Source organism: Vipera berus (genome assembly GCF_964194415.1).
Source record: "Vipera berus genome assembly, chromosome: 4".
In the NCBI taxonomy this organism is placed as follows: domain Eukaryota; kingdom Metazoa; phylum Chordata; class Lepidosauria; order Squamata; family Viperidae; genus Vipera; species Vipera berus.
The window spans coordinates 57,731,228-57,753,500 of NC_138206.1; the positions used below are offsets into that span (position 1 = coordinate 57,731,228).

General features: G+C 40.6%; 2 protein-coding genes across 2 annotated transcripts in view; both read left to right on the top strand.

The window, feature by feature from the left end:
- Window positions 1-1,668, top strand: part of UMODL1 (uromodulin like 1) — a 37,800-nt gene extending 36,132 nt beyond the window's left edge. Inside the window, exon 18 of the mRNA XM_081327320.1 lies at window positions 416-1,668. The gene's annotated coding sequence lies outside the window, so the exon portion shown is untranslated. The remainder of the gene's footprint in view (window positions 1-415) is intronic.
- A 6,975-nt stretch (window positions 1,669-8,643) lies between these two features.
- LOC308668110 (uncharacterized protein) lies at window positions 8,644-14,458 on the top strand. Its single transcript, XM_081327767.1, has 2 exons — window positions 8,644-8,781; window positions 13,421-14,458. Exons 1-2 carry the CDS (start codon window positions 8,733-8,735, stop codon window positions 14,143-14,145), a joined length of 774 nt encoding a protein of 257 aa, XP_081183893.1. The 5' UTR covers window positions 8,644-8,732; the 3' UTR covers window positions 14,146-14,458.
- Window positions 14,459-22,273: the final 7,815 nt, after the last annotated feature.

A 22,273-nucleotide genomic window follows, 5' to 3' on the forward strand; every position in this document is an offset into this window, starting at 1 on the left:
ATAGCTATGGGAAAACAAAGAGTTTGGTCCTCCATTTGCTATGCAATTGACTGGATGCCCATTGTCCTGGCTTTATTCACAGCCTAACTCACAAGTGCAGGAAATCAGGAGTCCGGATAGGTCAAATGAATATACGTTTATCGTATGTTAATGTGCTCTACAAGAATCTGAACTAACAGTCAGGCAAATTGGTGGTAGTCAATGGAATTCAAAGTGAAGTGGACATAGATCTCTTGTGGACACAAGGGACTAAAGATTGATGATGTGTTTGACCCCTCCCTCAGGCTCAGCCAGGTCATCTCCTACGCTAACCTAATAGTGTTAGCACAACTGGACTGAATGATGATAAGTGGGCTGCAAATGTGATGTCCTGTCATTTATTGAATGCACACATTATTTTCTCTTGGCATTCTAGCTGGAAGCTTTCTACAAATATATTGGTCCATGAAATGCGGGAGATGAAAGACGTAACTGAAGCAGCTGATACTCAGATTATCGGGCCTCTGAGAACTTCTTATCAGTTTTATGTTGCTGTTGTAAGCCATTTGCATCATTTCAAGAGGGTAGAAAATTCACTAGTGCTTTTGTAGTTGGATTTACTTTTGCCTTGCCTCCCAGCTCCACAACTAATACTGTATCACTTTGCTTTTAAAAAGGTAGAACACTTCTAGCCGTGTAAGAAAGTAAATCAAGCAATTGCATAAGTTCATTGTATACATATATATTATTATTCTGGGACTGTAGAATCATCATTTTGATGCAGAGGCCTAAATTTTACAGAATGAAAGAGAAATGTGAGTGCTGGAAGTTTGTGAAAAGAAGGATTCCGAAGGTGATGATATGTTTCCAAATAAGATCTGCAAAACCTGCTTTCATGTGATTAAAAGTGATGAAGAGATTATTATTATTATTATTGCCATTTCGGGAGAAAAAGAACAAGTTCTTTGATAAGAAGCTTCCTTATATTTAGTATAATTTTTTTTATACTGAACGGATCATATAATGCAAAGTATCCTTATCTTAAAATTCATGTCTCAGTGAAGTTGCTTCTACAGGTATCTAATACTTACAACAGCTTTCACTCTCCAAATTCAACTTTCACACATATACTTGGGAGAAAATCTTATTCAGCCTTCATTTTTGCATAAAACCTATTGTAATACTTGGATCTTCAATTATTTTGGATGTTCTCTGAGTCTACAAAATTTACCAGAATTTTGCTAAAGGAACAGCTTTTTTTTATTTTACACTATTTAATACTGCAGTAATTGTAGCAAGTAAAATTGCTGCTGTAAAATAGATTGATTTGAACAGACTAAGAGCTAAGAATAAATACAGAAACTTTGTTGATATGCTTTTTAGAAACTGCTGAATTTTGGGTATATTTATGATAAATCTTCCTTCAAAAGAACGCTATTTGTCTTGTAAACATATAGGAAAGAGGAACTATTTTTATAGCTATTGTTTTTAAATTTCTATACCATAATAAAATTAAGTGGATGTAACTGCTATTGTAGGTGATTTATGAAGTGGGTTATTAGTAGAGCAGAAAGAGAAACTGAATAATTTGCTATCAATATATGCCAAACAAAACCTAAGTCTTCAATTAGATATACAAAGCCTGTACACTTACCTTTATGTCTGCTACTTTAATAAATACATTTTGTACATTTATTTGCAGTCTTTATTTTTAAGTGTCACTCAGTTATTCAAACCAGAGAGATAATTTTATACCAAATGGAATTTTGGGATCTTCTAATTCAGAATTTAAACCTTAAGGTTATATTCCTCTCCACGAAAGCTTGTAAGTATTATTTTAATATTTAATACAACACCCAGAGGCATGCCTGTATATGGACATCTGAAATGAATATGCCCCATGGAATCCTATAGGAATAATTTTGAACGTAAAACTCAGGTGATAACAGCTGATCAGAATATCTGAATTAGGCTGTGCTTAGTCCATTATTTAAGAGCAAACATAAACCCCAAAGAGGAAAAACAAAAGTTCCCATTTGTCGCTTCCAGCATCCCTCCGTTTGTAACTTTTAGCAAGCAGACTTGTACAAGCTTTCTTCACACCAGAAGAAAACAAAAGGGTAAGTCCTTTTCCTGAATTCTTCTCTGCTTGGAGGCATGTTATATTTATATCTTTCCTTTTTTACAAGAGCAGGAGACAACATACATACTGATCTCCTCAATTTTTCATTAGAATAACAATCCTGTGAGGTAGATTGGGCCGAGAGAGTGTGATGCATCTGATATTATGTGCTTCAGCACTGTCAAAAACATTCTTGATCAATGTTTATTTTTTACTAGTGGAGCTTTACCTAAAGGATGAGTATGAAAAGAGTATCATTATTTGTTTTTCAACTTTCCATTTTTTAAAAAAAATACTCAAAACCATTAGCAACCAGACATACAGTGATAAAAAAAGTTTTTGTTTTCTGAAATAAGTACAACAAACAATTTTGGTAAATTCTTTTGTATTTATTCACACATTTTAGTAGCCAGACTAAGCCACTGGAACACTAGTTTATATAGCTAAAAACTTAGTTACAACACATTTAGTACTTAGGATTTAGTACTTAGTCAATCCCAAAGAAATTTAGTAAAAGTTTTGTGAGTTTAACAATATAAAATTTGAATCAAAAAGCTTAATTTTCCACATTCATCAATTGACCAATTAATGAGTTAACATGACAGCAGAACTTCATTCAAGAAAGTAAACGACAATAAATCACAAGGTAGGTAGGAAGACAAATTTGGTTATTGAAAATACCTTTTTCGTAGTAGTTCTCATAAAGCTATGACTTTCTTAGGGCTCAATATTTCACGTAGCATTGTTTTGTGAAGACTAAGCATCATTATTAGTGGCACAGACATACAGATTAGTGTCATTGACATACAGATAAACTTATTAATTCACTTTTCTGTTAGTTCATTTTTTTGTTAGGCTCTGATATTTTTTGCTAAGGTGTTAAATGATGTTTTCATCTTAGCATTACTAGATGTCATTTCAGTCTACATGAGAAGCAGAATGCATCTTCCATTGATCTCCATTGCTCGTCTAATGGAATTACTGAACGCATTCCATTGCATTCAATTCAGGTTTCCTCACTGTTTGCACAAAACTTCACAATCAGAGCAGGAGGCAACCAGGAACTGCATAATGAGAGATGCTTGAATGCTGGCCTCAGTACAGTGGCAGCCTGGACAAGCATGTTGGCAAAGTTTGACTTCTGGAGTAGACTCAGAAAATTCAAACGTAATTGGCTATTCTGGTGTTATATAGATATATTACCTCTGCTGTGCAGGTGTTGTTTTTTTAGGGGTGGGGTGGGGGGTCCCAGGAGAGTTGGTGGTCACTTGATAAGTATAATTTATATTGGGAAGGACCTCCTTCAGTGTGATCAAGCTTTGTGAATGTCCTGCAGCAGGATGAGCCTTTCATATCCTTCAATACTCTAATTCCAATTTTGGCAAGAATTTCTGAGAAGCCAGAAATTTTGGCAAGTGACACATAGAGAGAGGTTCCAAGGCAGCTTCAGTGAACCAAATTGCATTGCTTCTTTGCCAAGGCAAACTTCCTGCCTTGAAAATCTCTTTAGCAAATTAGGTCAAAGCAAGATAGCTACTCAAATCGGACCTACCAGGGTTTAATGCCCAAGGTGCAATATAATGTCAACAGAAGGATTGTTTGCCAGATGTTCTGGGAGAATTCTTCAGTTTATCAATGTGGTGACTACATCTATCTAAGCATAATCCTAAACAGACAAGCAAATATCATCATTTGGCATAGGTGGTAGATAATCAAATGGATCTTGAAACATTTATTGAAAACTAGTTTAATGAATTTATTAAAGATTCTATTTCCCTCTATTTCTGTAAGATTGACTTATAGTTGGTAATTGGGCTAGCATACCAAGTACAAGTAACATCTGAATATTACAGATAGTGAGATAATAATGGGGTGCATAGTTCTCTGTGCAAGACACACAAAAATAGCATGAATGAGGTAAATATAATGTCGACAGAAGGACTGTTTGAAATACTGAAGGTTCAGTGTCTGCTTTTTTAAAATAAACAGGATCTCACAAGTAACCCCTTATGGAACCCTAGGGTTCCATGAAACCCTGGCTGAGAAATCCTGTACATAGGAGAAGAAGAGGCAGAGCCTGGGGGGAGGAATCAAAAGAGGAATCAGGCTGGAGTCATTACAGTCCCGCAAATAATCCAAGTCCAGTTCCCCACCTTGAATTGGCTTAACTCTCATCTAGTGCCAGTTTAGTGCTGACCATTCTTAGGTATACGCGTGAGCAATAAATCAGCTTAACTGGAACTTAATGTGGGGTCCTGATTTTTCATGCCTGATACTGCATTAGATAACGGCCAGTGGAGGATTGTTCTAATAAATTATTGTCTTATAGGACTAAATCCTAAAACAATTTGGCATCAAGTTTACAAATCATGCAAATTCTCAATATATAGCATCTCTTTCTCTCTCTCTTCCTCTCTTCTCCTTCTTTTACTACTTTGGGTGTCAAAGGAGATACAAATTTGTCAAATCAAATTATTATTCATTACTATGCATCATTCATGAATAAATATTGCCTCTTTTGTACTCAGAGAAGTAAAATGTTTATTTTAAGATATTATTTAGAAAAGAGATTGATAATAGAAAACCTCTCTGGCATGCTGATTTCCACTCAGAAGCTGTTTGGTTGATATCATTTCCTTCAGATGCAAAGAAAGCTGTGAATTCTCTACCCTCACTTTCCTACTGGGGGAGTGAGATCAAGCTGGGTTCACACATTGCTGCTTACTGCTAACAGAAAATGAGTTTGATCAAAGAATTCACCAGTGCATTTGATGGGCTGCCTTGCTTAGACATAGAAGGCACATACTGATTGTTAACTTGACAGATGAGGAATATGTAATGGTCTCTTTCAAAATCCCCAGCTTTGTCTTTTCTCTGCATATGCATACATTTGTCATCAGTAGGTTGAAAATTACTTAGCCCATCTGTATTGATTATGAAGGACAGGGGTTGAGACAACTGTAACAGTAGAAAATGTGAAGAAATGTGGCTACGTTTTCAGCCAACATCATTGTGGCAAATTGGTCACCATTATCTGTGGAGATTCCAAGCCTCTGTGACAACATTCTCACATAAGACTCGATGTCGAATATAGGAAGCTGAATGGTCAACAATGAGTTATCGAGACACAGGTTAAAACAAACTTGATTCTAAAGTTTAAGCAAATATGCTTGAACAAATAGCGTCTATAAACACATGGCTTATGGTTCAAATAAACGGTACTGTGGGAAAGAAATTGAGTCTCCCTTTACATATGCTTCCTTATATAACTCAAATCACAAATTAGAATAGAAGAGGTTCAAAGTGCAATAGGAAACACTAAATGTAATAGGATGCAACATTCCTCTTTATCTGATCCAAACCTGAAATTTCTTTGATTCAGAAGAGGAACTCCCCCCCACACACACCACACCATAAGGGCACTGCTTGCAATCAACAAATACTAAACCACAGCTTAGTAAGTTATCTATATTGCAAATGTGCTGTTCTCTTGTAAGCGGTTATTGTAAATGCATTTTGTTAGAACCCTTGGAGGATTTGCAAGGCAAGGGGTTCCTATACAGAGAAACCTTGGAAAAGATTTAAGTATGGCCAGCTCTGATTTCAGCTGACATTATGCTTGTATCATGCTCTCAGAAATAAACTTCTCTGCTGCTTGAAGCAACTGCTTGAATTCTTTCAAACCCAGCTTGGAATGAACCTAATTTTCCTTCTTGTAGTACTTATATTGCATTCCTGGAACTTCTGTAATTTATTTTATCATAAAGTCTTGAAAACAGAGTTACTTATTAGATAAGGAACTATAAACCAGATTTGGTTAGCTTAAACAAAGTATGTGGTTGTCAGAGAACCATTCCCTCTCCTCTATTTTAAATGCCATAATCTAGAATTAAATCTGAAAGACAGGACTAAAGCAGAATAAAACTAAGTGGTTTTTTTAAAAAAAAGGATGAATGTAACTGAAATTGAAGAAAAACTTTCTCTGGACACCCTAGACCAGACATGTCAAACTTGCGATGTCACGTGATGTTGCACGACATATCGGAGCTTTTTCTCCATTGCCGGCGTGGTTTCCTGATGATGCATCTGGCCACGGGCCAGCAGTTTGACACTCCTGCCCTAGACTTTCATTTTTTAAAATGATTTTTTTTCCATCTTTTGCAGAGAGCTATTTCACAAGTTTCTGCATGGGTGGGTGGAAATATTTGAGATGGCTGGTTTTTTTACAGTTATCTTCTTGATTATTTTTGTAGTTGTTCAATTAAAAGGTTAATTTCCATATCCAAAAGTTTATATGAAAGAGCTTTAAATAATTGGCCCCCCATCTAATAATAAATAAACATGAAAATATATGGCAGTATAGTTTGGATCTTATTGTTTGCCCAAATGAAGGCGGCAATAAAAATGTACTTTGTAACTATTAGCAATGCTTGAATCTTTTCCCAAGCTTCATTATTTGCATTGCTGATTTAGTCATTGCTGAATTTTGGTTCATTGTTAAAATACCACATGTTTCCAGAGTGTTGTTTTTCTCACGCTTAAGCTGGTGTACATTTGCCATTGCCTGTGAAGCTGTCATCCCAACTCTGCTGCCTTTTCCAAGTTCAGCTCTGCGCTGCCACCATGTGACAAACAACTTACTATGAAGTGTTATGAATGCTTCTAGAGAAATGCATATTCAGATGCCAATAAACACATATGACTTTCCATGGAATTCTCTGAATAATGATCTCTATCTGGAGTCTTCAGCATCAACCGGGGAATGTATTTCTTATTGATTCTACATGTAGAATGCCTTCCTATGTGTATACATAAAGCAGCCTTTTAGAATTTGCTGGGAAAGATTGAGGGCAAGAGAAGAAGGGGATGACAGAGAATGAGGTGGCTGGATGGAGTCACTGAAGCAGTAGGTGTGAGCTTAAATGGACTCCAGAAGATGGTAGAGGACAGGAAGGCCTGGAGGAACGTTGTCCATAGGGTTGCAATGGGTCGGACACGACTTCACAACTAACAACAACATTATTTATTTAATACCCAAATGTGCAAACTTTCTTGAATCAGTATGTATAAAAAGCAAACTGAACAAAAAAGGTTTGATAATTATGGATGAGCTGCATATGGCTAGGATTCTTGGAACATTGTTTTAAAGGCAACATCACATAAGGTTTTAAAATGACTTCTTTACTAGTAGGCTTAACATAATATCTTTCAAGAAAGGAATATTGTATTCTATTCTGATTTACCCTAATGTGAAATGTCATCTTTTAGACTGATTTCATTTTGCTTTGATATATTCAGCCAGAAAACTTAATAACACACATAATAATATCGAGCATATGACTCATTAGGCTATAATTTTCATCCACTTCAGCCAATAGGATAATTGGAATTAACTTGAAAACCCACCAGACTGGAGAAAGCTATTGGACAGCAACAGAAAACAGTCTCAGTCATGAGAGATTACTCAACATGTATACTAAATTCATGCCTAAAACTAGTAAGCCATTGATGGTGAACATTTTAGAGAGCGAGTGCCCAAACTGCAACCCCAAACCCACTTATGTATCGTTGGGTGCCAGGTGGGTGTGGCCCATTGGATGGGTGTGGCCAATTGGGTGGGCATGGCCCATTGGGTGGGCATGGCTGCGGTGGTAACGGCAGACTGGGTGGGACTAAAAAGTTCAATCAATCAATTCCAACTTTGCGAGATCTTTTTTTTCCCGTGAGAAGTTGAAATTGACTGATTGAACCTTTTTTTTTTTGCACACGGCGATGGAGGCCTAAAGCGAAAAGGTTTTATAAAATGCAGCTGAAGGCCTACGACTGGGGTGACAGCGCATGTGCCCACAGAGAGGGCTCTGCGTGCCACCTGTGGCACGCATGCCATAGGTTCGCCACCACGGTACTAGGCTAAAAGGTTAACAAGGCAGCAGGAGTTCCCTCAAGCCCCCAGCCGTAACCCAGGGTGGCATCATATTCTTAGACCCCCACGCTAATTGGCAAATCATCCAGAAGGTCCATCTGGGACAGTACAACCTCATCCAAAGCCAAAGCTGGTAAACCCCCAGATTCCCCGCCATCCAGTCGGAGCTGAAGAAGCTTCTTGCATGAGAAGCGAAATGTCTTCAAAGAAAAAGAAAAACAAGAAAGTCCAGTTGTCTCGTGAAAAAAGCATCTTTGGGACAACTATGACCTGGATGACTGAGAATCTCCATAGATCCCAGAAACAGAAGAATCTCCTACCCAGAGCCACTCCATTTTACCAGGTTTTGTTTGAATTTGTTGTCCACTACCCAGGCTCGCAGAGACTCCAAGCACCCTGAAAGGACATTGACTGCATTGCTTACTTTCATGTTTATTTTTCTTGTTTATTATTAAACAAGAAAATCCCTGATGTGACCCTTTAAAATATACAGTCCTTCAGCGTGTTTGTTTGCGTTTATCTCTCTTTGTGGGCCTTTTGTTGGCAGATTAAATCATCTTTTGTTCATTAAAGTGTCCTCTGTTCCTGGTAGCATGAGAAATTACTTTGGGTGAAAACACGACAATACAGCATCACCATTTATAACAGGAGCAGCCCCAGGCCATTCTTACAAGCAAAACAGGTACTGAAAAGAACTCCAACGGAATTATGGAACCATGGAGGTATTTTGGGGGACTTGTCCTTTATATTTTGCTGGGTAAGTCAAGACTTTCTAGAGCAGGGGTGTCAAACTCAATTTCATTGAGGGCCGCATCAGCATTGCGGTTGCCCTCAGGGGGCCAGGTGGGCATGGCCTGGGTGGGTGTGGCCTACTGGGTGGGCGTGGCTAGAGTGTGTATGGCCTACTGGGTGGGCGTGGCCAGCTCTACATGGTTCGCATCAAGGGTGCCTATGGGGGCCTGGGCAGGAGTGGGACAGATCTGAGGGTCTCTGGCAGAAGGAGGGTCTCTGGGCCAGGGCCAGGGCAGTGGGGGCCGTTCCCTCACTGTTTCCAGGATGGCTTCACGGGCCGCATGAAACCACTTCGCGGGCCGCATCCGGCCCCCGGGCCTTGTGTTTGACATGTCTGTTCTAGAGTAAACTTTAAAAAACGGTCTCACCAAGTTTAATATGTAATTTGAGGTAGACAGTTTAGCAGATTTAGAATCTATCTTAGTCTTCTTTTGGGTGCCTACCTGTTCTTTCACTTCTAATGTTAAATCTAATATTTCAGGTACATAAGAGTTGTGGGGTTGGCAACTTATTCTTACTTTTTCATTATAAAAATTATACACAGATGTGGTAGTCTTTCGTGGTATCAGGAAAACATCTCAAGCAGAGTTATAAAATAATTGTATCAGCATTTTTTATTGGGGTTTTGCCTTTTTAGTCTTAAATCTTTTACTTTCAGCCCTCTAGAGAAATAGGAATAGATAACAAGTATACTCAACTCATTTTTTTTACTGGTAAAAGTTTGCTTTTCAAATATGTCTACTCGAGGCCATATTTAGTTTTTTAAACTTTTTTTTAATAATGTCAAGAACCTCATTGCTTACATTGGCAAAGAGAATATTTCTTAAGACAGCATTAAAAACAGAATATAGAACTATGCTCTTGAATTTGATCACACAGTACAGTGTCTATAGTTCTAATATAATAATAATAATAATAATAATAATAATAATAATAATAATAATAATAATAATAATAATAATAATTAGTTGGAAGGGACCTTGGAGGTCATCTAGTCCAAGAGCCTTGGTGGAGCAGTGGGCTAATGCCTCCTTAAGTAACACCAGCTGCCTGCAATTAGTGCAGGTTCGCATCCCACCAGGCTCAAGGTTGACTCAGCCTTCCATCCTTCTGAGGTAGGTAAAATGAGGACCCAGATTGTTGGGGGCAATAAGCTGACTTTTTAATAATGCCGCTTGGGGGGGGGGGGCGAAAGCTCTAATAAGCAGGCATATACATAGAATGAAGGCTATTGCTAAGCACATTGATTTGTGCTTAGATTGTAAGCCGCCCTGAGTCTTCGGAGAAGGGTGGGATATAAATGGGATTAAAATAAAATAAATAAATAAATAAATAAACCCCCTGCTCAGGCAGGAAACCTTATACCACGCAGCCGTTTAGAGGGGAGCTTTTTGAGGTGAGCAAAACTACCCTCCAAATGGTTTGCGCAGCCCTAATAGTCTGAGATTATTATTCCATCTACAATGAAATAAATATGTTGTTAAAGAAGTCTGAGAAATGTAGCTTTGTAACTATAGTTTTTTTCTTAAAGTCTTGCCTATTCAGAAACCAACTTGTAGTATTTTAACATAAGCAGAGATAACTGTTGTTCTGAGTCTATCTGAATGAATACTTTTTGGTATATGAACCTCCAGTCTTACTGAGGTCATTTGATTTACCTGCCCTTCCTTGCTTAATGGCAAGTTGAGATATATTCATTCATTCATTCATTTGTTCGTTCATTCATTCAATAATCCAGGCTTTTTTGTTTCCATTTCAGTTAATGAGAATGAAAATTACCTCCCCTGAATTGTTAGACAGCCTAAAAGATTTATCAGCTTTTAAAAATGTCCTTCTACCCTTTTGGAAGCAATTAATTTCCAATTTTAATTCTACTTGCTTCATTTGTTTTCAGTGTTTTTACTAGATTTTTATCCTGGCTTTATTATTTTATAAGTTACTCCAGGCAGCGAACATACCTAATATTTCTTCCTGGTCCTATTTTTCCCATAAGAACAACTCTGTTTCCCACACAATAACATATATAACATACTGTGGGAGCATATTATTACAGATAGTCCTCAAGTTACAATAGCACCTGGGACCTGAATTTCCATCGCCAAGAGATGCAGTTGTTAAGAGATGGCAATCCCAGCAATCCCTGTTGCCACTGTTGACTGAGACCCATCTATCATTAGCGGAAGACCCACCCCTATCCAAGTCATTTCCTGTTTAATCCCTCTCAGCCCTGAATCTTGATTTTTCCAAGGTAAGAGACTCCAAATTCCTCAACTGTGCTGCTCTGGGGCTGCTTACCACGCTGTAGCTCAATGGCTTCTTGATGTGCCAGCAAGAATCTGGGATGCCAAGAATCTTCTAGGAAGCTGGAGCTACCACAGCCCAGCCCAGCAGCAGGGCATGAAGCCCCAGCCACCCTCACTGCCTTGCACTCCAAGGCTTCTTCCACCCTCGGCTCCACTGTCCTAGCTTCTTGGTCCCACAACTGATGAGGTAAACCCTTTGTAAGGCAGATGCTGGCCATGCAAGACCTTCTTCCTGAGGACTTGTGGGGAAACTGCCATGTGTGACCTCAAGAAGAAGAAGAAAACCTCATGCGGTCAGCATCTGCCTCATGAAGGACCAGGCTAGACGTGCTTCATTGGCAGCAGGAGCAAGAAGATGGCAAAGGTCAACTGAAGCAGTGCAGGGCAGCAGGAGCTGCAGAAAGCAGGTGGTCAGAGTGGCAGAGATGTAGCAATAGCAATTACACTCAGACTTATATATCACTTCATATCACTTTACTGCCTTCTCTAAGCAGTTTTACAGAGTCAGCATGTTGCCACCAACAATCTGGGTCCTCATTTTACTGACCTTGGAAGGATGGAAGGCTGAGTCAACCTTGAGCCGTTCAGAATCAAACTCCTGGAGTGAGCAGTGAGTTTGCCTGCAGTGCTGCATTCTAACCATTGCGCCACCTTGCCACACCATGTAGGGAAATAGGCAGGTAGAGGGAGTTGAAGTGACCCTGTGATTGTGCGGGCAGGCTATCAAGCACCCAGATTTTGATCATACAGCAGTCATAACTTCAGGCACCAGGTATAAGTATCATTCATTCAATTACACTATTACTTCAAAAGGTCGTAACTTTAGGACTATCCAGTAGTGGGATTCAGCCAGTTCGTACCACTATGGCAGAACCAGTAGCTAATTTTTTGTTACACAGGCCCAGAATGGACTTCCAGAAGCAGCATCCACACAGAGAACTGGTTGTTCACATATTTGAATCCCATCTCTATATTACCTCTATATGCAAGACTGGAGGACATCAGCATGTGTAGATTTTAGATCTCTGGGGATTATCTTCCAGAAAAGCAATGGGTTTTGTCAATTTATCACCAAAGCTGATAAAAGTTGCTCCTGGCTGGAGCGCTAGAGATATAATTGGGTTTAGGATTAGCCCTAAACTGCAAACCGGCTTTTTTTTTGGTGGGGGAGGAATCACAATCTAATTCAGAACATGCCAATTTATCATTTCACTGGAATTATGGTATCCCAGTGTGGATCTTGTCTTAATTTAGCATATTACCAACTGCAGGCAGGCGTTCAGATAGTACCATTTCATCAAAATTTCATAGAAAAAGATTTGGCATCATCAACATATTAATATTAACTAATTCCATGCCTCCTGGTGATCCCTCCCAACTACTCCCAAGTAGGTACTGAGAAGTACTGAAGATCGAGCCCTGGGGAATACAATATCATAACTTATTTTGTGAGGAATAACCATCTCCAAGCAACAGTATTTGAAGCTGTTTCTCCTGTTCCCAAATCTCTCAGATAATCAGAACAACAATATGCTGGATGATATTTGGTGCTGTTGATAGCTCAAGGCGAACCAACACAATTATGATCCCTCTGTTGATTGCCAAAAAAATTATCCTCTGGAAAGGGTTTTATGTTGTTCAATAAGGCATTTTGTCAACCAGAGAAGAAGTAGTGGAGCGCATTGATTCAAGTATCCTGTCCACGTCCTCAGATATCACCAAGTGAAATTGATCAATTCTAAATATATAGAAGGAATTACTAAAATTGCCTCCAATTACCCAAATGCTTCCTACCGCTGTTTTTACTGGGGGAAAATAAGGATGGGAAGAAGTAGAGATGGCTGCTGTTTGGCTTTTGGGAATACATTTTCTGTTCAGTTGTATAATTATTTCCTGATATGCTTACTTTTTTTCTCCAAATAATATCCATAAGCCCCCCAATAGTCAAAAAGGAGATTTAGGCTTTGAGATTCAAGTAAAGTTAAAAACTAAACTGAACTAACCTAAGCTAAGCTAAAGTAAAAGGGGGCGGGAATTTACAAAAACATCATAAGGCTATCATGATGCAAGCCCCATCCATTTTGTATATGTTTCTTATATATCACACCAAAGTCCAAAAGCAGGGAAGCAAACAACCTCTACAAAAACCTTTTTCATAAAAGGAACCGAAACTCCTTGGTTAATCCAAACTAAATGAAAAACGTAAAGAAGAAAAGTATTTTCTTCAGAGGATAATAGGACATAATTAATCCATGTAATAATTTAATTAAATATAAGAATTAAAAACTGAATATTTCACAGTTTCAGAAGACACAGGAAGTCAGGTGACCTTCACCAACCCCGAACAACCCGGAGGCCTACAGGACCTCACTGCCTCTTCTCCCCTGGAATCAGAATCAAACACTTCCCCGGAACCTGCAACAGCGCCTCCAAGTGGGTGGATGTCACCCATGGCTATCACCAAGCTGCTTTCTGAAGGGAGCACATCTGCAGCTCTGCTGGCCGACACCTATGAAATCCTCTCAGGTCAGCTCCACTTTCTATCTCCTGGGAGCAGCATTCCCAGTGAAGGAAGTTCCAGCCAAGAGACCAGCTTCTTTCAGATCACCCCAGCCAGCCAAAGCAGATCAACAGACAGCCTGAGCTTTGCTGAGGCCAGCCGTGCCCATCCTGTGACCGCATCCGTAGCTCCAAGCCCACCGCCCATCCAGGCTTATGCACACTCCATCCACCTCCACAGCAGCCCCACAAGAAAAAGCTCAGCTGACTTCAGACCTTCTGGCCCCTCCATGGTCAAAGGAGGATCCACCAGTGCTTACCTCCTCGGTCCCCAAGACACCACAGGGCAGACGTCACACCCGGCTACCACGGATATGGTTTCTGAGGTGAGTACCTCTGCAGCTCTGCTGGATGATACCTATGAAATGCTCTCAGGTCATCTCCCTTCCCTGCCTCTCGAGAGCAGCATTCCCAACGCAGAACGTCCCGGCCAAGAGACCACCTTCTTCCAGGCTACCAGTGAATAGGAGGAACGCAGCACAGAAAAAAAGGCAGCCTTGGCATGCCTGGTTCTTAAGAACAGTTTCCAACCTTTCTGTGATAATGTAACTGATATGTTTCTTTCTATTGAGGCAAGAATTCTTTCTTCAGGATAGTTAACAGTAGAAGGTCGGGGAAGCAACTCGAGGTGTGCTAATTATGAATATCTTACATCATCTATTAACTATGCATATTACATCATTTTCTCCTTTCTGAAATGATTAAAGAAGAGTGTATCTTTTTGCCTGTAGGAATCCATCCCATTATTCTCTGGGGGGAATTCCTCTAGTGTGCGCTATTAAATAAATAATTACTGCAGCGAGTCTTGATAATTGTTTTTTTGTGTCCTGCATTTGATTCCAGAGAAACTGGTGGGATTCCCACAATCTTCAAGTTGAGACCAGTGACAACAGCTGGGGTGTCATAGGGAGAGTGTTGTGAGACTGATCCCATGTCCCTTCCCGCTGCCAGATAAGGGCACCATTTAGGTGTATGTGTAAGGCAACAGTCTGTGTCTGAAAGTTTGTTTTGGCTAAGGAGGTTTGTTGAATGTGTGTGGCCCTTTCCATTCCTATTCTCTTCCTTCTTTGTCCCTCTGCATGTTCAACTGAGCAGTGACCAGAAGTGTCCAGAAAGCAAGAGAGAACTTGGCATTGGAGGTGTGAATGTGATCTTTCTATGTCACCTTGATCCTGAGGCTGTGTTCAAATTCCCCTTTTCCTATTGTTTTTTTGACTGAAGTTGCCTAAACCTAAACTGATATCAGGCATGGAAGAAAGTATATAATGGTGCTGAGGCAGACTGTGATTGGTGAATGAATGTCCCAAATAAAGAAATAAATTGCTGTGGTACAAGGCTGGGCATAGGCTAGTGTCCTGACTTGTGCCTCTGCAGGTTGCAAAAGTGAGAGAGTGTATGAAAGTGTCAGGGATTATAAACAGTTTCTCCCCAGTCTGGAGAAAAACAGCCCAATACAGGTAGTCCTCGACTTACGACCACAATTGAGCCCAAAATTTCTGTTGTTAAGTTAGACATTTATTAAGAGTTTTGCTCCATTTTATGACCTTTCTTGCCATAGCTGTTAAGTGAATCACTGCAGCTGATGAGTTAGTAACGCAGTTGTTAAGTGAATCTGGCTTCCCCATTGATTCTGCTTGTCAAAAGGTGATCACATGACCTTGGGACACAGCAAAAGTCATAAGTATGAACCAGTTGCCAAGTATTTGAATTTTGGATCACATGATCATGGGGATGCTACAAAGATTGTAACTGTGAGAAATGGTCATAAGTCATTTTTTTCAGTGCTGTTGTAACTTTGAACGGTCACTAAATGAACTGTCGTAAGTCGAGGATTACCTGTACGTAAATCCAAGGACTACAATAGCCAACACAGGAAAGGAGACAAAACCGAAGGTCAGCCAGAAGAACTCTGGGCAAGGACAGAGATCATACAGTTAAGTGATCTCAAGGAGGAATTGAAGAATCTCTGAGAAGCAGACAAGTGGGTCATTTGCAGACAAGGAAGTTTTGCACAAACTCTCAGGCAAAAGTGCATCTCTTTGTACATCTAATAAATTCATAATAATAAATTATTTATTTAGCTAGTAAATTAATTGAGAGGAGATCTTTAGCAGAAAGAAGAGACTGTCTTTTAGGGATCTTGCTGACTGCTTCCCCCGCTCCCTCCCCCAGTGAGCTTAATCACCAAAGGGAATTTCAAGTCACCATGCAAGAGAGGCCAGTAGCTCAGCCAGTTGAAGGAGCAAACATGGATGGAGGGGTAGCTGCAGCTCCTTCGACTAGACTAACAGATAGCCCAGTGTGCAACCACATAGTAGTATATATTTATATATAAAAAAACCACACTCCCTTTTAGCACTGATGATGTTACCTACTTTCGTAAGGAGCCTTGGTGGAGCAGTGGGCTAATGCCTCCTTAAGTAACACCAGCTGCCTGCAATTAGTGCAGGTTCGAGTCCCACCAGGCTCAAGGTTGACTCAGCCTTCCATCCTTCCGAGGTAGGTAAAATGAGGACCCAGATTGTTGGGGGCAATAAGCTGACTTTGTAAAAATGCTGCTTGTGGGGGGCCGAAAGCCCTAATAAGCAGGCATATACATAGAATGAAGGCTATCGCTAAGCACATTGATTTGTGCTTCTTAGATTGTAAGCCGCCCTGAGTCTTTGGAGAAGGGCAGGATATAAATGGGATTTTTTAAAAAAATGTCTGCAAGAAAACCACCAAGCTAAGAGAGCACCAAGGACCCCATAGTTCCAGTGTCCAGCCATACTAAATTCAAAATTCAGCTACCATTGGTGAAACCAGAGCAGACAGTAATAAGAGCTCGAGATGTCAAAGACATATTCAAGCCCACCTTGAAGGAAGCAAAGCTTGTATCATTAAATCCATTGGCAGCAAAACACACCTTTTTAATTGGTACTGAGAAATCTCGAAACCTACTGGGTCAAGATAGAAATGTCAAATAATGTGTCATTCTGATGGTAAATTGAATGATTAATTCCAGAAGTTAATGTAGATGAAGTTCAAAAATAGGTTTTCCAGATGTTGTCTGCTAAAGTTGTCACATCACCTCTGTCCCAGTACTTGCTGGCAGCACAAAGGAGAGGTCTGGACAACAGAAGAATGCAGTTGTGGTCTCATAAAAAGAGCTACTCCAATTAAACTGCAGCTCCTTCCAGCAAAGTCTGACCTATGCCTACTACAATATCCATTAAAGCCAAAATCAAAACAGATCTTCTGGTGATTGATCTGGTGCCCATACAAGAAGTACTTAAAGAGATCTGTGACTCATGCAGCACACCAATATTTCATGTCAAGAAGTCAGGAAGTGACCTCCTACTGCAAAATATTGTTTGATGCATGACCTCAGACAGATTGATCTGATCATCCAATTAATAATGCCAGTGTTAACTAACTCTTAAATCATTTAGTTAGTCCTCCCAGGGGCAGCAATTTTTCCACATTGTTGGATTTGGCAAATGCCATATTCTCTCTTTTCCACTACATGTAAATTCTCAATATCTCTTAGTCTCCACTTTCTGGGTTCTTCAATACAGGTATTTGCACACCACACACAAGGTTTGGCTTTAAACCCAACCTGGTTTGAATGACTCTTACGAAAAGTCATCTCAGCACAAGTAGCAGAATTGGTAGTCTTGCATCAAGCCTTAGCTTACATAGGAGTACAATTGGCAAATATTTATACAGTTTCAAGATATACTTGGGAAATAATCAGATTGTGGTCAACTGTGGAAAAGCAGGGGGTTCTTGACCAGCAATGGAGCAATGGAATGGAACTCCATTGCTTTCTCCATAATCCAGCAAATGTTCAGAATTTGATCTCTAGTTTCTATGCCTCTTTGAAACTTCTAGTAGTTCTTGGTTCACATATTACTGAAGCCTAGCATGTAGGATTTTGAGCATGACCTTGCCTTAACTCAGGGGTCTTCAGACTTGGCCCTTTTATAACTTGTGGTCTTCAACTCCCAGAATTCCTCAGCCAGGCACGTCATAAGAGGGCCAAGTTTGAAGACCCCTGCCTTAACTGATCTGACACCAGAGATCTCTCATGTAAGAAGGCAACTGAAATCTGTTCTTTTCTGCCCAGTCAGTCTGGTGGCAACGTGTGCTGCTCCAGCCCAGCCACAATATTATTATAAGGAATTAATTATGTAAGAAATACTTCAATATAAAAAATGAATATAAAGACTTCATAGGGAATAAATTGAGTATTAAAAGTTTTATGGTAATAATATTACAAATATTTTCATGCAAACTAAAAAAGGGGAAAAATAAAATTTAAATATACCAGCAATTACATATAATTGCATTTGTTCAGCAAGTTATAGAGCTAGTTGTTAAGTGTATTTAAATATCAAAAACATGTATGCATATTAATGCCATATTTGCCTGAAACTTGGAATTTCAGATGAAGATTAGGCATAAAAATCTTAATATATTCCAGAGAAATCTAAAAAGCTTTTCCCATTTTAAAGGGAAATTATCTGGGGGAAGAATCTGGTTTTCCTCTCAGATAAGTTTTGTAAATGCAATTTTGTATAAATAGAACAAAACAAAATGCTTCCAGAGATACTTGGTGCTCTACAATTACAACGCAGTTTGGAGATATTGTAGTCATGTGGAAGATCTACCGCTAGATGGCACTATCTGCAGTCAGTTCAGGTACCTTAAATAAACAATGTTCTAAGCCTATCAGCTGTTTAACAGCAAGGAAACTTTGGTTCTCAAAATAAACAATAAAAACATAAATCTCAGTACAGGTTATCAAAATCTTTTTTGCTGTGATCAAATTAATCACATCTCCCAACAAAAACCTTACCTCACATTTAATAATAATAATAATAATAATAATAATTTTATTTGTATACTGCCCTTCTCCCGAAGGACTCAGGGCGGTGAATAGGGCAATAAATACCAATACAAGAATACAAAAATTAAGAAAAAATTAAACAAAGTGCCCAATACCTTAAAACAATAAGTTAAAATACATTAAAAACAGTAATAAAACCCAAAACCCATCAGGCCAGGCCGGCTTGTTCAAAGAAGTAGGTCTTAAGATCCCGTCGGAAGGAGCGAAGGTCGGGCGCCGTCCGGAGCTCAACCAGTAAACGGTTCCACAAATCCGGCGCACCCACAGAGAAGGACCTCCCCCTGGGGGCCACCAGTCGGCATTCTCTGACCGGTGGCACCCTGAGGAGGCCCTCTCTGTGGGAGCGCACTGGGTGGAGGGAAGTTGATGCCGGCCGCAGGTGCTCCCTAAGGTACTCCGGACCCATGCCATGTAGGGCTTTAAAGGTCATTACCAGCACCTTGAATCTCACCCGGAAGACAACTGGAAGCCAATGCAGCTCACGGAGCAAAGGTGTAACATGGGAGTATCGGGAGACTCCCAACACGACTCTTGCGGCTGCATTCTGCACCAGTTGGAGCCTCCGAGTGGTCCTCAAGGGCAGCCCCATGTAGAGAGCGTTGCAGTAGTCCAATCGAGAGGTCACGAGTGCATGAGTGACCATACACAAGGCATCCCGGTCTAGATAGGGCCGCAACTGGCGCACCAGGCGAACCTGAAGCTGTATAGGATTAAGAGGAGATTAATTGCTATCACAAAAGGTACATTTAATTACTTTCTTTAAAAAAAATCAGCTTTAATTTTAATGATACATTTACAGCCCTATATCTCGTCTACAACTGTTTTATAAGAATAAATGAAGTAAGCTGTGGGAAGTCAGCCCCCCAGAGAAGGAAATATTAAAAGCGCATAAAAATATATTTCCTCACAGGATCTTAAAGAGTAGAAAAGCATGCCCAGTTTTTCTTAATAGCCCCAGTCTCCCTCCCCCAAGCAGAAACCAGCTCTATAGAAATACAGATGTAAACCATTCAGGAAAGTTGAAGCGAGAAGTTTAGGAAGACAAAGACACCTAAAATCTACATACCCCACCCAAACTCTAAGACAGAACATAATAGGATTAACCCACAGATGCCAAAGGGCACACCCAGACTCAGGTCAGAATACATGACACAGGAAATAGCCTCAAACAGAAACAGGAAACAACTCCAAACCAAAGGCTCAAGAGGGTATAAAACCCCACTCCCTACATGTGCTCACCGCTTTTTTCTCTTTTCTGCCAGAGCCATCTTCCTGTCTGGCTCTCCTCTTCAATAAACTACAACCTTCTTCCTAAAGCAATCACCATGTTTATTCCCAGCTTGGACTGAACCACGATGAAGACTTTTCTTTCAACAAAGCCTTGAAAGATTAGTGTGGAAAACTGTAAATCTGTAGTTTCAAGTACTTAAATTAGATTTCTTGGATGTGTTCTGAAATTAGAAGAGCTGTGCCCTTTGAAGCAAAAAGACTTCAGAAATAGACAATAAAAGGACTTCCCTTGAAAATATAATGTTACTCTAATGCTCAGCAACGTTAGATTTTCTACCTTACAGTTTTTCAGCAAAGCAAGCCAAGGATTGAAGGGGATGTGAAGAAAGGACACAGAGAAGGAGGTTTCAAAAAGATCAACTGAAACATATGTAGAGTTAGGATCACAAATCTAATAGCTAAAAGACAACATACAAATCTAGAGGGGTAAAAAACAACATGCAAAAGGAAAAATTCACACAAAGATTTCAAGGAATTGAAAACTACTAATTGAAAAGCAGACTCACTTTAGGCAAATTGTTCTGGATTGAACAGCTGATTACTAATAGGCCTCTCTTATTTACAAAGGAGATTTTAATGCAGTCACTAGTGCTATCAGTGAAATTTAGATTCTGTACTTAGTATGATTTTATAGGAAGGTTTCATTTGGACGGTTTCATTTCGGCATCGATTCTGAACCCAAGGAATTCTGTGGATGGAACCCCAATCTTACATTTGTCTCTCCTTAATCTAAGTCCCATGGCACAGAACCTCTGAAGGACGGCTCTAAGCCACTCAGCCAGAACTTCTGTGGACTCCCCGGCAATAAGTACATCGTCAAAGTAGGGGCAGACTCTCGGAATACCCTTGAGCGTGTGCTCCATGATCCCCTGAAAAATCCCTGGGGCTACACTTACCCCGAATTGAAGGCGCTTTACCTTGAAGGCCTCTCTGTGTGTAACAATTGTTTGTGCGGCTGTCGTGGCCTTGTCCACTGGCAGCTGTTGGTAGGCCTGCACTAAATCTAATTTAGTGAACATGTGGCCACCTTGCAACGATGCCAGAATATGGCTGACGGCTGGGACGGGGTACGCGTGCTGCTGTAGTGCCCAGTTAATGGTACACTTGTAGTCAGCACATATTCGTACCTCTCCATTGGCCTTGAGTGGTGTTACAATGGGGGTATCCCACTCCCCACTGTCTACGGGCATTAAAACCTCCTGACTAGCAAGCTTGTGCAGCTCTGCATTGATTTTATGCTTTAATGCAAATGGCCCATGGCGGGGCTTAACCTGAATTGGTGCGACCTGGGGATTAAGCTTAAAAGCTATTGGACTGCCCTTGTACTCTCCCAAACTTGGGGCAAAAACATCTGCGAATTCTTTGCAGACAGAAGACAAATCTGTTGTTTGAGTCCGGTGAATGCTGGTGACCTGAATGCCCAATGCATCAAACCAATTGAGTCCTATGAGGCTAGTTCATTGGCCATCTACCACAATAACATCTAGTGGGCCTGAAAACCCCTTGAACTTCACTGCAAGTGTGGCCTTGCCCTTGACTGCCACTCTGGAATTCTGGAAGTCAGTAAGTAGGATGTTAGATGGTCATAGCTTGACCCATCTGTTACTACAGCTGCAAACATGCCAAAAAGTTCCAATGGAGATGATGGACACAGCAGAGCCTGTGTCCAGTTCCATTTTACATGGAACTCCTTGAAGTTCAACGTGCAGTCACAACTTCTGTTTAAGAGGTCGATGGGCACCCGTGCAAAAAATGCTCTGGCAGCTGGAGCAGAACCCTACTCGGTGTTGCCCCGGGGCCCCAGTACCTCTCCTGAAAGTCTCGTCTGGCTGGTGGTCCCTCTGGCGACCTCGACAGATGGTAGCGATGTGTCTGTGTTTTCCACATGCCTGGCACGTGGCTGTCCTGAAATGGCAATCCGTGTGTTGATGGCGGCCTCCGCAGCCCAAGCACCTCGGGAACAGAACTGCCTTGTCAGCCAGCCTTGTTCCTCTTTCGTAGTGCTGCTGAATTTTGTCGACTTTGTGGTCAGAGTCAGTGTCTTCCACTCATTCAGCGTCCTCGTGGTGGACGGTTTCTGTAGATGGTGTGCCTTTGGAGGGCCGCAATGCCTTCACAGCCCCTTCGTCGGTTTCATCTGCCATGACCTCCTTTAAGGCCGGGGTGACCAAGTTCTCTGCAATATCGAAGGTGGATGGGCCGCACACGCAGAGGAGGGTCGCGGCCATCAGCCCATCTTTGCTGACTTGATTTGCATGCAGATAGTTCTCTACGTGATAAATGTAGGATGATCATCTATCTGGGTGCGTCACGTCAAATTCTTCGAGCTTTCCAACCTTCACCATGGTGAGAGGTCTCCGTGGCTCATGTCTCGTGTTGCCTCTGGTGCTGGCTTCTGTGTAGGCTGTGGGACT

Bases quoted from the DNA above. Each gene is read 5' to 3' on its own strand.
- LOC308668110 (XM_081327767.1), top strand. From the start codon at position 8,733: ATGGAACCATGGAGGTATTTTGGGGGACTTGTCCTTTATATTTTGCTG. The intron at 8,782-13,420 runs GTAAGTCAAGAC...AATATTTCACAG, and splicing joins TGTCCTTTATATTTTGCTGG to TTTCAGAAGACACAGGAAGT.